The 12301-nt window shown below is 39.3% G+C and overlaps 1 protein-coding gene across 1 annotated transcript; it reads right to left on the bottom strand.

Annotated features, from left to right (window-relative positions):
• Positions 1 to 1396: 1396 nt before the first annotated feature.
• On the bottom strand, positions 1397 to 2530 carry LOC112185020 (zinc finger BED domain-containing protein DAYSLEEPER-like). The gene is made up of 2 exons (XM_024323235.1): positions 2082 to 2530; positions 1397 to 1763 (listed from the first exon to the last, which is right to left on the bottom strand). Exons 1-2 carry the CDS (start codon positions 2528 to 2530, stop codon positions 1397 to 1399), a joined length of 816 nt encoding a protein of 271 aa, XP_024179003.1.
• Between the last annotated feature and the right edge of the window lie 9771 nt (positions 2531 to 12301).

Raw genomic sequence — 12301 nt, 5'->3', positions numbered from 1 at the left:
AAAACAGAAAACAATAATAAGAATGTACTATGCAAGGCTTTATAATCAAAATATGATTGAACATACAATTGTCAACAATGTTAGTCAGCACCTTCTAAATCATGTAGAATGATTACCTCAGCAAAATTTCATGATACCACCAGTACTTTATACTACAACAGTACAACACTATAGTTACTCTGGTTTGATAAAAAAAAAAAAGAAGCAAATCGCGAAGAGTTTTGAAGTTCTCTGTGTCTGCAGAAAAATAAAGGTTTGAAATTTGAGGATGATTGACTTGTTAAAAAGAAAAAAGAAAAAAAAGAAATGGATGATAGTTAGAGTAATTTGTAAAAAAAAATAAAAAAAATTAAAGTAATAGATAAATAGAGGTGTGTGAATAGAGCCTTCCTCCACACATGCTTTGCATGTGCAAGTAATATTTTTTTTCTTCAGAAAATAAAAAAGAAAAGATAATGGAAGAAAACGGTTATTGCAAAAAAAAGTTAGTGGGAGAAAAAAGTGGGTTGTGAGATTTATTTTGTTTATTTTTATTAATAAAAATATAATTTGTAATTGTCGTAATAGCGGTTGTAATTTAATTAATTCTCAAAATATTTTAATCTCTTAAGGTCATTTCTGTCAAAATTTTTGATTTTGGCTAACAAACCTTCTCTTAATAATAGTATAGATGAGTGTATGAATAACACCACCCGTATGAATAACACCACCCTTCTATAAAATGATTAATCTCTCAACTTTGATACTCTTTTTGAAGGTACTAATTAGTACTAGCCTCATTGATTCAACACCATGATAATTGAATGAATAAAGTAAACATATTGATTCTGTTTCCTTGTTTTGACCACATACCACATACTACTCTCAAAATAGAAAAAATTGCTTGTCCGCAATAAGCCTGTTTTATGCTATTCATGTTGTCTTTATAGAATGAAATCATGAATCATCATTCGATTTACCCACATCTCAGTCTGCAATTTAGCCTTCAGTTTTCAACTCCCAAGTATGTGTAATGGGCCTTGTTGCTGTTAGGCCTGGGCACGGGTTCTATTTTGATAATCCAATGTCGTATATACCATTGGTGTTCTATTTTGATAATCTGCAAGTTCAAAATATAGAAAGTTACCAACTGGAAAAGCTAGCAACTGGACAAAATTAAGAGAAGTCAATGACAAATCAAGACATTGAAAGATACTTTTCTCAATCTCTTCATAGACTTGCACCTCCTCAAGAGTTGGAACATACTCTAGAGCCATTATTCCCGAACTCTTAAGCCAATTTTGCAAGCATATAAGGGCTTCAACAATTCTAGGAGTTAAGGAACACCTATGTGGATCAATTACTCGCTTGCTTGTGCTACAGCATGACTCATAAGCTACTGTGGAGACTTGAATGGCTAGCACATCTCCTGCCACAGCTTGCAAGTTAGGATATTTTGGCCCATTGTGCTTCCACTAGTCCAAAATTCCAAAGGTTCCCCATCTTTAGACTTTTCAAAGGGATCAATAAGGTATCGATTAACTTCAGACTCCACCACAACTTCATCAGACTCCGCCAGTTCCTTATCCCAATTTTCCATCATCTCGGCCATTTTTCCACTCACACCTCTGTGGACACTCCTAACAGACTGCATTTCAGTGGTGGCTACCTTCTGTTTTGGGGTTGAGGTTAAAGCTGCATAGATATCAGTCATGGCCACTATCAGTTCTTTGAGCTTTCTTTCCTTTACTTTAACCTCACCATCTTCCATTCCCAACATTCTCCTGCAGAACCGACATTGTGAAGTTTATACCGCGGTTCAAGAACTAAGGCAACCAAAAGAAGCTGATTGACATCATCAACGTTGCCAAAATATTTTTCAATCTTATTTTTCATCTTCACTGCCATCCGAGCCATCAATGATTCTATTTCATTGTGATAAGCCATTCCGGGCTTCAAAAATAGGCCATTAATCTCGCACTCTATTGAAACAATGTCATGGAAAGCTGCTTGGGCAGTCGGCTTCATTGTAGCACTTATCCTCAATGTAACCTCATAGAAAACTCATAAGGTCTTCATCTTCATCGAAATAGCTGGAATACTTTCCCTCTTCCTCTTCAGCTAACCTATCAAAGGCCTTTCTCAACTCCATCGCTGTCTCCAACATTAAAAATGTAGAGTTCCACCTAGTTGGAACATCAAGAATGCAAACTTTCCTAACATCTAATATCTCTTTTTCAACACACATCTTGAACGTGTCAAGCCTAGAAGATGAAGACCTCACATACCTCACTGCATTTCTAATACTTACCACCGACTTGTCCAAAATAGACAAACCGGATCTAACTATGAGGTTCAAAATGTGAGCTAAGCACCTTACATGTATATGATGGCCTCCCAAAATAGGTGGAACTGTCCAATTCATCATCTTCTTTCGAACATACTCCACTGCATGCTTGTTGGCAGCAACATTATCAACTGAAATGGACATCACTTTATCCTTCATCCAACTAACCAAGCAGGTTTCCAGAATTTTCAATGGTGGTGCCATGATGATTAGGAATCACACAAAAGTTCAATATCCTTTTGTGAAAATTCCACCCCATATCGATAAAATGTGTTGTCAACACCATGTAATTCACATTTTGTAGCGATGCCCAAGTATCAGTCGTGAGACAAATTCTGTGTTTACTCAACTCACTCCTAAGCTCCTTTTTCTTAGCATCATACATCTCTGAGAATTTCCTAACAATAGCCCTTCTGCTAGGAATTTACCATCGAGGAATGGCAACCGAACAAAAATACTTAAACCCTTCCTTTTCTACATGATTAAAAGGCAACTCATCCATAACTATCATCATAACAACAACATCTGTACAAGCTTCTGGACTCCACTGTCTCATCACTACAGAGTTACTCGTCCCTTCACTATTCAAAATCTTCTGCCCATCTTCCAAATCAGTTCTACCAGGATATTGTTTACACACATTCTCAATATGACATCTAAAAGTTGAAGTACCATTATAAGAGGAATCAGCTTTGAAAATAGTAAAACAATACATACATTTGGCTTTGCTAGAGTGTCCGATTACCTCTTCCTTCCCATCCACCAATTTTGTTATTGGTTAGTCAAACTTCTCAAAATGCTCCCAAATCGCGGACCGGCAACTACTATTCTGACTCGAACCATCCTCCCTCTTTCTCTTCACGGGGTTCTTCAAAGTTGAGTGACTCGCCTTACCTTTATCAACCGCCACACTCGCCTCACCTCCCTCAGTCGCCTGACTTGCCGTCGTTGCTGGCACCGAACTCTATGTCCCAGACGCTTCCATTTAGACGAATTCAGCTTTTCACTTCTTCAAGATTTCTGATTGAAACTTAGGATTTAGGATTAGAAAATAAAGATTGGGGTTTGAAATGGATTGGGATTTTGTTGGGGTTGAAATGGATTGGGATTTTGTTGGGGTTGAAATGGATTGGGATTTTGGAACAGACTCAGAGGTTAGGCCGGCTGGGATTGGAAATTTAGGGTTAGAGGAAACCCTAGTTTCTTCGAAGAATAGAGAGTAGAGAGAAACTCAGAAACGAGTCAACGACCACATCAGCTCGAATGAAGTGGTCAAAACTTTGAGGCATATATAGTTATATAGTTTTATACAATTATAGTATTATACATTAATTCGGGCTTTTCTCCGAGCTTTCAAGCTACAATATCTCAGAACCCAAGACCGGCTCGTTTTATTGTTAAACGGTCCGGGCCTTAAATTTTTATCTTTTTTTTTTCTAAAGCCCGGCCCGAACCAGGCTGTCCGGACCGGGTTTTCGGGTTTCCGGGTTAAAATGCCCACCCCTAGTTGTTGTTGTCCATGTTAGCTATTTCCCTTATATTTCCAATTTAGATCGAGGATCTTACGAACTGGCATGGGTTCATGAATTAGTTCATAATCGACTATGTTTTTTTTTTTTTTCGATTCCACTACTACAGGATTTTGTTCACTAATAGGATCGAATATTGTTTAAGTTTGTTACTTTCCTTTGTTTTCGTGCTGGAAGTTTGTTTTGTCAGAAAATGTATTGAATGTTTTTCTATATTGGGATAATTGATTGCAAATGTTCAGTGTGCTGGAAAATGTTTTGTGTGCTGGGAGCTTGGGATATATGCTAATTATTTTTGAATATGCAGGGAAATGTATTGAATGAAAATATAAGCAAATTAAAAGTTTGGGTTAAATATTGTTCACTCCCTGAACTTTTACTTAAAAAACATTTCAGTCCATGTCCTTCTAATTTCACATGTTTACTCCATGTACTCTCAATTTTGGACCGATAGGTCCATTCCATTACTCTCCGTCCAAAAACTCCGTCAAATAGCTGACGTGGCAATCTCTTCCACTCTCAAATGTCCATTATACCCTCAATTCTTTTTTTTTATTTCCTTTCTTTTCTGTTTTCTCTTCTTCTTCCATCTCTCTCTTTTTCTTCTGTTTATCCCCCCTAACCTAAGCCAAACCAGCCCACACTTCTCACTCATACCTCTACCAAAACCCATCTAACCCCAAGGCACCAAAGTCCCGAGCAAGGTCGTTGTAGCAGATCAGACTCCTGCAGCTTCTCCGATTCATTTAATTTCGGAGCTCTTTGATAAAAAAGATCAATATGGGTCTCAACCGATGTCGGACATGGAGGAACTGGATTCAGGGTCAAATCCCCACGTCGTCTTTTCTTAGGCGCCACCGGAAAATAGCCCCAAACCCATCGGCCGATCAAACGCTAGAAAACACTTGTTGACTACCGAGTGGAAGCAGCACCACCTCCACCGCCTCCATCCCTACCTTCGACCACTCTGCCTTACCCATTCTGTCGCCGAACTTGCCTACAGAGACCCACCCAAATCAAGTTTGAAGCTAAAGAAGAAGAAGAATTGAATCCCCTGAGGCTCTATATCGCTGAAGCTTCTGATGAGCATACAAACCATTTCATGGGCCTCCGAATTCTCGGTCTTCCGGGTGTCGGGTTTTCTTCTGAAGCAGGTCGATGTCAAGGTAGAAGAAGATTAATGTGGAGGTTTTGGTAAGTGAATTTAAGAAGATTTTGGCATGGAGCTGTTTGGCCTGAGATTGGGATTAAATGGTACTGGGGTTTTTGAAGAAGGTTTTGAGCAAAGTTTGATGGAGCTCATGGATTGTTGTTGGGATTGTTTTGATTTTCTTTGCATTTTGTCTAATCGATCTAGGTTTGGGAGAAGAACTATTTCAGTTTTTCTTATTCTTTTTTATTTGGATTTGGTTCAAGAACATGAAAATTTTCTAAGTTTTGATTTTCTGATTTTGTGTATGAGTTGTGTGAGTTGAGATCGGGAAATGTGGGTGGGGAGGTGATGGTTGGGAGACAGAAGAGGTTGGGGGTTTTGGAGAGATGGTAAGCAGTAAATAAAAAAAATAAAAAAGAGAGAAAAATATTTAAAATAAATTAAGAAAAAGAGAAGAAAAAATTTAGGAAATAAAAAAAGGAAGCGAGGGTATAATGGACATTTGAGTGTAAAAGAGATTGCCATGTCAGCTATTTGACGGAGTTTTTGAAAGGAGAGTAACGGAATGGACCTATCAGTCCAAAATTGAGAGTACAGGGAGTAAACGTGTGAAATTAGAAGGACAGGAACTGAAGTATTTTTGGAGTAAAAGTTCATGGAGTAAACAGTATTTAACCCTAAAAGTTTCATTAATTGGTTTGGTTATCGTTTTTTTTTTCTTTGTCGCCCCCATCTATATAAAGTTACGCTTACGCCATTGAGTACATGGTAAATTAAGCTTGATTAACCGTGAAGCTGTGGAGTCTATACCCTTGAAAATGATCCTTCATCTGGCTTACCAAAAATAAGACATACTGATCCGCTATGATAACAATGTCACTAAATGCATTAAATCCTTCGATGGAACATTTATAGATTGGACAAAACATCAAAGCACTGGCTATAGACCTCGACTTTGACGTTCGTGTCGACCTCGACATCAGTGACGTCTTTCTCAATAACCTCAGCGTCGACCTCGACGTCGGCGCTAATCTCGACGTTAGTCTTGGTCATTGTGAAGGAAACTTCATGACGTCTAGGTCGACGTCGCAGAATGTTAGATGACTAAGAAGGGAAAAGAGGAAGACTTTCATAGCAGGGTACCTCAAGCTCGGAGTTTGGTTTGAGCTACGCTGGGGAAATGGCTTAGGAATGAGGCAGCTCAGTAGGGGCACCGAGCACAGGCGAGACTAGAAACTAGGCTTCGGTGTTGTGGGCGAGGCACTGGAGAAGCCACAAGCAGACAAGTCCGCTACGCGAAGATCCGACACCAGAATGGCTGCAAGACAAAGGCAAATTTAGAGGTGGCATACGGGCCGGCCCGGCCCGGTCCATTTTAAGCGGGCCTAGTCGTGCTTCGTGCCATGCTTGGGCCAACCCGTTTATTATCGTGCCGGCCCATTTACTTAAACATTAAGCCCGGTCCGGCCCATGGCCCGAGCCCATATCGTGTCGGGCCGTGCTTGTGCCTACCTACTATAAAGCACGATTTTAAAATCTTAATTTGAACAAATAAAAATTAATTTCATTTAACTATTTAGAAAATTAAAATAAATTAAGTTCTACAACGTTTTTCTTAATCTTAGCTTTTTAAGATTAGATTTCTAATAATTTTTTATATTCCACTATAAGAAAGAAAGAAAAAAACTCAAAATATATTGTTTTTAGCATATTATTGTGAGATTAATCTTTATTAATATAATAAAGATTTAGTATCTATTGTTCTTTCCTTCATTCTATAGTTGTATTATTATGAGATTAGTCTTTATTAATAAACATATATTTAATTATTTTTCTGGATCTGTTACCATAAGACAAATACAACCGCCTCCAACCCTACCCAAAACTAGATTTTTCCAGTTTCCATCTCATCGCTCGTCTGGCGACTCCTGCCCGTGGCAAGCCTCTGGCTTCGTCACTGTGTGTAGAGTGCGGCCAGACGGGAATGTCTTGAGGCTATGGCTCCGGTGGTCTGAAAAGTTTGCTGTCGCCCGGCAGGTTTGTTGAGGTAGTGGGGTACTGATTTAGAGCCTTCGATGCGCGGCAGTGGGATGTACAGAGATGGAACTTGGGAGGTTGGTCGTGGCGGTGTGGTCGTGGGGTTGATGTTCGTGGCGGCGTTGTTGCAGGCGACGTGGGTGTCATGGCAGGCTAGACCGAAGGCAGGGATGCCTGCTGTACGTGCTACAAGAACGTGGAGGAGGGGAAAATTTGGTCTGGGTGCTGATCCACCTGCTGGGCTTGGGTCGTGGCTTTTCTATGGGCTGCCCTTGTGGGCTATTCTATTTAGTTATTTTTTTGCTTTCTAATTAATTTCCTATTTTTTTAGGGCAACTATGAGTTTTTACCTTAAGCTTGCTTATTTCCTATGTTTTTTCATAGTGTATAGGCTTGCTTAAATAAGTGAGCATGGGTACCGTCAAATGATCGGACCTAATCTATGTATCACTGTCGTTTACCACAAACTCTTTTTCTACCCAGAGATGGTAGAGGGAGGATATGTAATAGTCCTTTCTGGCCTGAGTATTAATATATCGACATGATATTCTCCAAAAAAAAGTAAACATATATTAAATATTTAGAAAAAATACTTATGTCAAAACAAGGATATAATGTTTTATTTCATTATTTTGACAATATAAAAGAAAGCATGGGTGGAATTGTCATAAGATTTTAAATAAAGAGCTCTCATATTCAAATCTCATCATTGTAGTTTTTTAATATATTTTTTTTTAAAATGAAATTTTGTGTTTGTAACGGGCTGACCCACAATATGTCATGCTCGGGCCGTGCTGGGCCGGGCCAATGGGCCAATATTCTTAGGCCCAGCCCGACCCATTATTCTAACGTGCTCGGGTCGTGCCGAGCCACTAACGGGCTTGGGCCGTGCCGGGTCGTGCTCGTGCTTAGTGGCCCGTTTGCCACCTCTAGGCAGATTTGAGTCCTGATTTAGGCACGTCGACGAAATAAGATGCCGACTCTAAACAAGGAACGAGGATCTTCTTATACGGGCATCTACATTTTCAACACGAGAAAGGCCAAGATGATATTCAAAGAGGGGTGCACAAAGAGAAATATAAAGATGTGGAGCCCATAGAGAAATTTGAGCTTTGGAAATTTTCTCTTGGGATGAATTCCCAAGGAGAAAATTTGGGGGCATTGTGGGGGTGGTCAATTAATTTGACCATGCAATCAAGGCAATTAAAGGGAAGTAATGATGACAGTAAATGCAATTATTATTATAGCCGTAAATGTGACGATTAATATGACATTTAGTGTGGCAATCATGGCCGCCACCAATAAGTAGCGGTTATTGCAGGAGTAAGCATAGCCTTAATGATGACTTTCCGCCCAAGTTATTATTAACTTGCTGCCCACGCCTAAATGCACCTATAAATAGGCTGCTCGACATCGAGGTAATCCATCGAATTCCAATTCTCTCTCCTCATATACTAATAAACGTACTGACTTAGACATCAGAGGGTTTTCTGCAGTTACCCCCCCCCTTCTCCTCGAGCCGACAGTCAAACTCCAGGTCAACACTCGAGGGAAGCTTCTATATTGTTCCCGGTCAGCTCCCACTCCAATCCGCATTCATTGGTGAGTCAAACTCCTCTACAGAATTTTTCGTCACCAACAAGCACCGGCTATGAAATTTTTCAAGGTTTTCCAAACACTTTGTAATGACCAATTGATCCTAATTAAGCAACTTAGGTTATATTGGTGCCAAGGTTGCTTTTCAGAACCTTCGTCTGCTGTCACCTAATTTTCAGAGGTGATGTGATCTATGGCCTTAGAGACAACCTAGGATTTGAAATCCATTTAACTCCATGCTTCATTCCAACCTTAGAGATTACCAAAGTCATTATCACACATTTCTTCCTTAGCCACATAGATCAAAAGACTTCACGCAAGAAAAAGCAAGAAGAGCCCAAGCAATACCCCACACACGTCACGAGGACTCCATATACACAAGAACCTTTCGCGCTAGGAGAGAGCTATACTGCTTGGGTTAGGGTTTTGACGGCTAGGGTTTCTCTGAACAATATTGTAATAACCCGAACCCGGATTAATCGAAAGAGTCAATTTAATAAAAAAAAACAAATCAGTCTAACTCAAAGCCTTCCATTTATTGAAACTGAAACATCAATTGAAACTAAAACAAAAGCACAATCTACAAGATCGATACCTGGTTCGATATTTCGATCTTACCACTATCTTCGATTGATGACTACTGGGGGTTGCAAGGACAAGAAAGGAGCAGAAACATGGAATCATGTCACAACCCTACCTAGATCCATCGTCAAGCCACCAAATCAATGGTATGGTGACATTGAGACATCATGCGGCAGCAAGGCAAGAAGGAGAGAGGACTTAGGGAAAGATCCCAAGTACCTCCTTTTTTTTTTTTTTTTTTAGTAGTGTTTGACTATATTGAGAGAAAAGAGAGTCGGTGTGATCTCCAGAAACATCTGGTATTCTCTCTCCTTCCTAACCTCTTCTTCAAGTATTCAATAGATAAAATGAATTGCCCTGATTAAGCGGTGTTAATATTTATGGCTCACATCACATCATTTTTTTTTTCTCTTATTTCTTTCTTTACCTTCATTCTTCAAACTTCCTCTATTTATTACGATAATTATTAGTACTCCTATTATTAGCATTCTTGTTATTATTTTTAAATACCTTGGGTATTACAAATCCACCCTCTTAAAAAATTTCGTCCTCGAAATTTAAGATAGTCTCTACAGATCCTTTAGTTTGATTTGCTCATGCTAGATGTTTGGTTTCCTCTTAAAACATTGTCATTTGAATTCTAGTAATTCATTCATGCTTGATGCTTGCTGTAAATGATTTCATCTCATCTTACAATATCATATTATCTACTTTGAACTCAAAGGTCTCTTTAAATTTGATTTCCTCATACCTGAATTAAAGTTCCTCTTATACTTAGCTTTATATTTACTAGCCTTTCTGCACGCGCAAAGGTACAAAACTGGAACTCCAAATCCTCAATTGCTCGGCCAGAAATGGGGTAGGGTTTGTTTAAATTGTATGAATTGAGATCATGATAAAAGAAATCATCAATTCACTTTCTTTTTCAAAAGCAAGCTCGATGTCGATCAGCATTTCCTCCCCAGCACTCTCGCCAACTTCCTCCTTTTGTTTCAGTTTTAGAGAATGAACCGCCTTTCATGCACGTACGTATATATGTACAATGGTAGCAGTTGATACTGAACTGCTCCATCAAACGTGGGAGGGAACAGTTTATACATTTCACGTTCCATGATTTTCTCTGTGTCCTTCCGCTGCCCCGCATATATATTACTCTTAATTTTCTGATTTATTTTTATTTAACTTTTTACCATAATAACCCATGAGCATACTGTTTATATGCATGACTTATACATTAAGAGATGGGTAATTCGGGCACTTCGTATTTTGGTGAAGCTGTTGACACCAAAACATGCGCTTCCATTTCTAATAGTAGAGATTTATTTATTTATTTATTTATTTATTTATGCATTATTATTATTATTATTTTTATTTTTATTATTATTCCACGACATGCATTACCATTAAACACAATCCTTAAGGTAGAAAACCATCTCCCTAGTTCTCTTAAGAAGACACAATCTTTGTATCCAGAGGTTATGTCAAGTGACTCTGTTAAGGATTTCTGTGAGACAAATATTCTCGGCTATTCTTAATATGATGTTTTCAGAAATCGCCCTACCTTTGCCTTGCGTCGAGAAACATAATTATACTTGTAATTCTGTTAGACCATACTATGAATCCAAATCAAAAGTTCCAATGTCAATTTGACAAAGATTCTTCACTATCTCCTAGAGGGAACTCCAACATTCGATCTGGAAAGCATGGTTGATGAGGAAAAATGCAACGGCAGCTCAGTAGGAAAAGGTTCCTCTAGATGGGTAGAACGTAAATGAGAAAAGGACACTATATATGATATCCTGAAAGAAGCGTATTTCATTATTCAAGGGATCCCAGTGTTCCATGTTGTTTCTAAAAGATCCAGCTTCTACAAAGCGCTCAAAGCTGTGGGGGGTGGGGGTGGGCTCTTCCAAAGTTGGCTGCGTATTTCAAGATGCTGAGTTCTTGGTTTGGTTTCCTATTGAAGTAGTCAAAAGCAACTGATAGCTAGGTATGGCTAGGAGTTATAGTTTTTGTTACACAAAACTGTCTTTGGACCACCCATTTCAGAATTTTTTTTTTTTTTTTTTTTTTTTTTTTGAAAAGCGAGAGAGGGACTAACTCCTCGTCCCCTCTCGAAAGTTTATTAAAGTAAAAAGGAGAATACAAACTAGCTGGAGGACAAGACCAAAGCCAGCCATGGAACAATACACAAAGTTACTAACCAACAACAATGACCATCAAAAAATTTCATCCCATGCAACAAAGAGAAAGAAAGCAAAGGAAGCAGTAAAACAAGGACATCAGAGCAAACTCCAGAAAAAGGAAAACAAGGACTGAACAAATAGTCAACAAGCAAATCTATAGGCCGGCCATGAGACAAAGTCTCGACCAAAGGCAGAAGACAAGAACTGGGGTAACGAATCCCATCTGTGAGTACCTTCATGTGATGCACCATAGTTAGCTAGCACATCGGCCACAACATTCCCTTCCCGAAAGATGTGAGTGACACGTAACTGCAATTGTCTTGCTAGAACCATACCGTTTAGCCACTCAATGCGCAGCCTCCAAGGGACAAGAGATGGGGATGCAAAATATCTGACCACTACCGCTGAGTCCGTCTCAATCCACAAATGGCGCCAATTGCGTGACCTAGCCACCCCAATTGCTTCCAGGAAAGCAAGAACCTCAGCATCAAGGGCACTAGGAACTCTTACCCTAGAAGCAAAAGCATGGACAAAAGCACCTTCAGCATCACGAGCTATACCACCATACCCCGCATTGTCCGCATCCCGGAAAGAGCCATCAGTGTTAACCTTGACCCAAGGGGGAGTGGGAGGCGTCCAGGTCACTTTTATGAAACGAGGAGCGGTTGCTCTCAAAGATGAAAGTGATAAGATATTAAAAATAGGATAAGTTGAGGTTGGGGGAGAATGGACAAAAGCCATACCTGCAGACTCTTTCAATGACAATAAGAAAAAGCGCATGAATCTGATGAGGTTGAAAGTGCCACCCTCATGTCTCAACCAATTCCTTTCTGACCAAAAGCACCAAAGAAGATTGCAAAGAGTGATGCGCCAAAGCAATTTCACTGAGGGA

This window comes from Rosa chinensis, chromosome 2 (genome assembly GCF_002994745.2).
Source record: "Rosa chinensis cultivar Old Blush chromosome 2, RchiOBHm-V2, whole genome shotgun sequence".
Classification (NCBI taxonomy): domain Eukaryota; kingdom Viridiplantae; phylum Streptophyta; class Magnoliopsida; order Rosales; family Rosaceae; genus Rosa; species Rosa chinensis.
This window is presented reverse-complemented; position numbering and strand designations above follow the sequence as displayed.

Bases quoted from the DNA above. Each gene is read 5' to 3' on its own strand.
- LOC112185020 (XM_024323235.1), bottom strand. From the start codon at position 2,530: ATGGCACCACCATTGAAAATTCTGGAAACCTGCTTGGTTAGTTGGATG. The intron at 1,764-2,081 runs GTATTCCAGCTA...TCGGTTCTGCAG, and splicing joins GCTGAAGAGGAAGAGGGAAA to GAGAATGTTGGGAATGGAAG.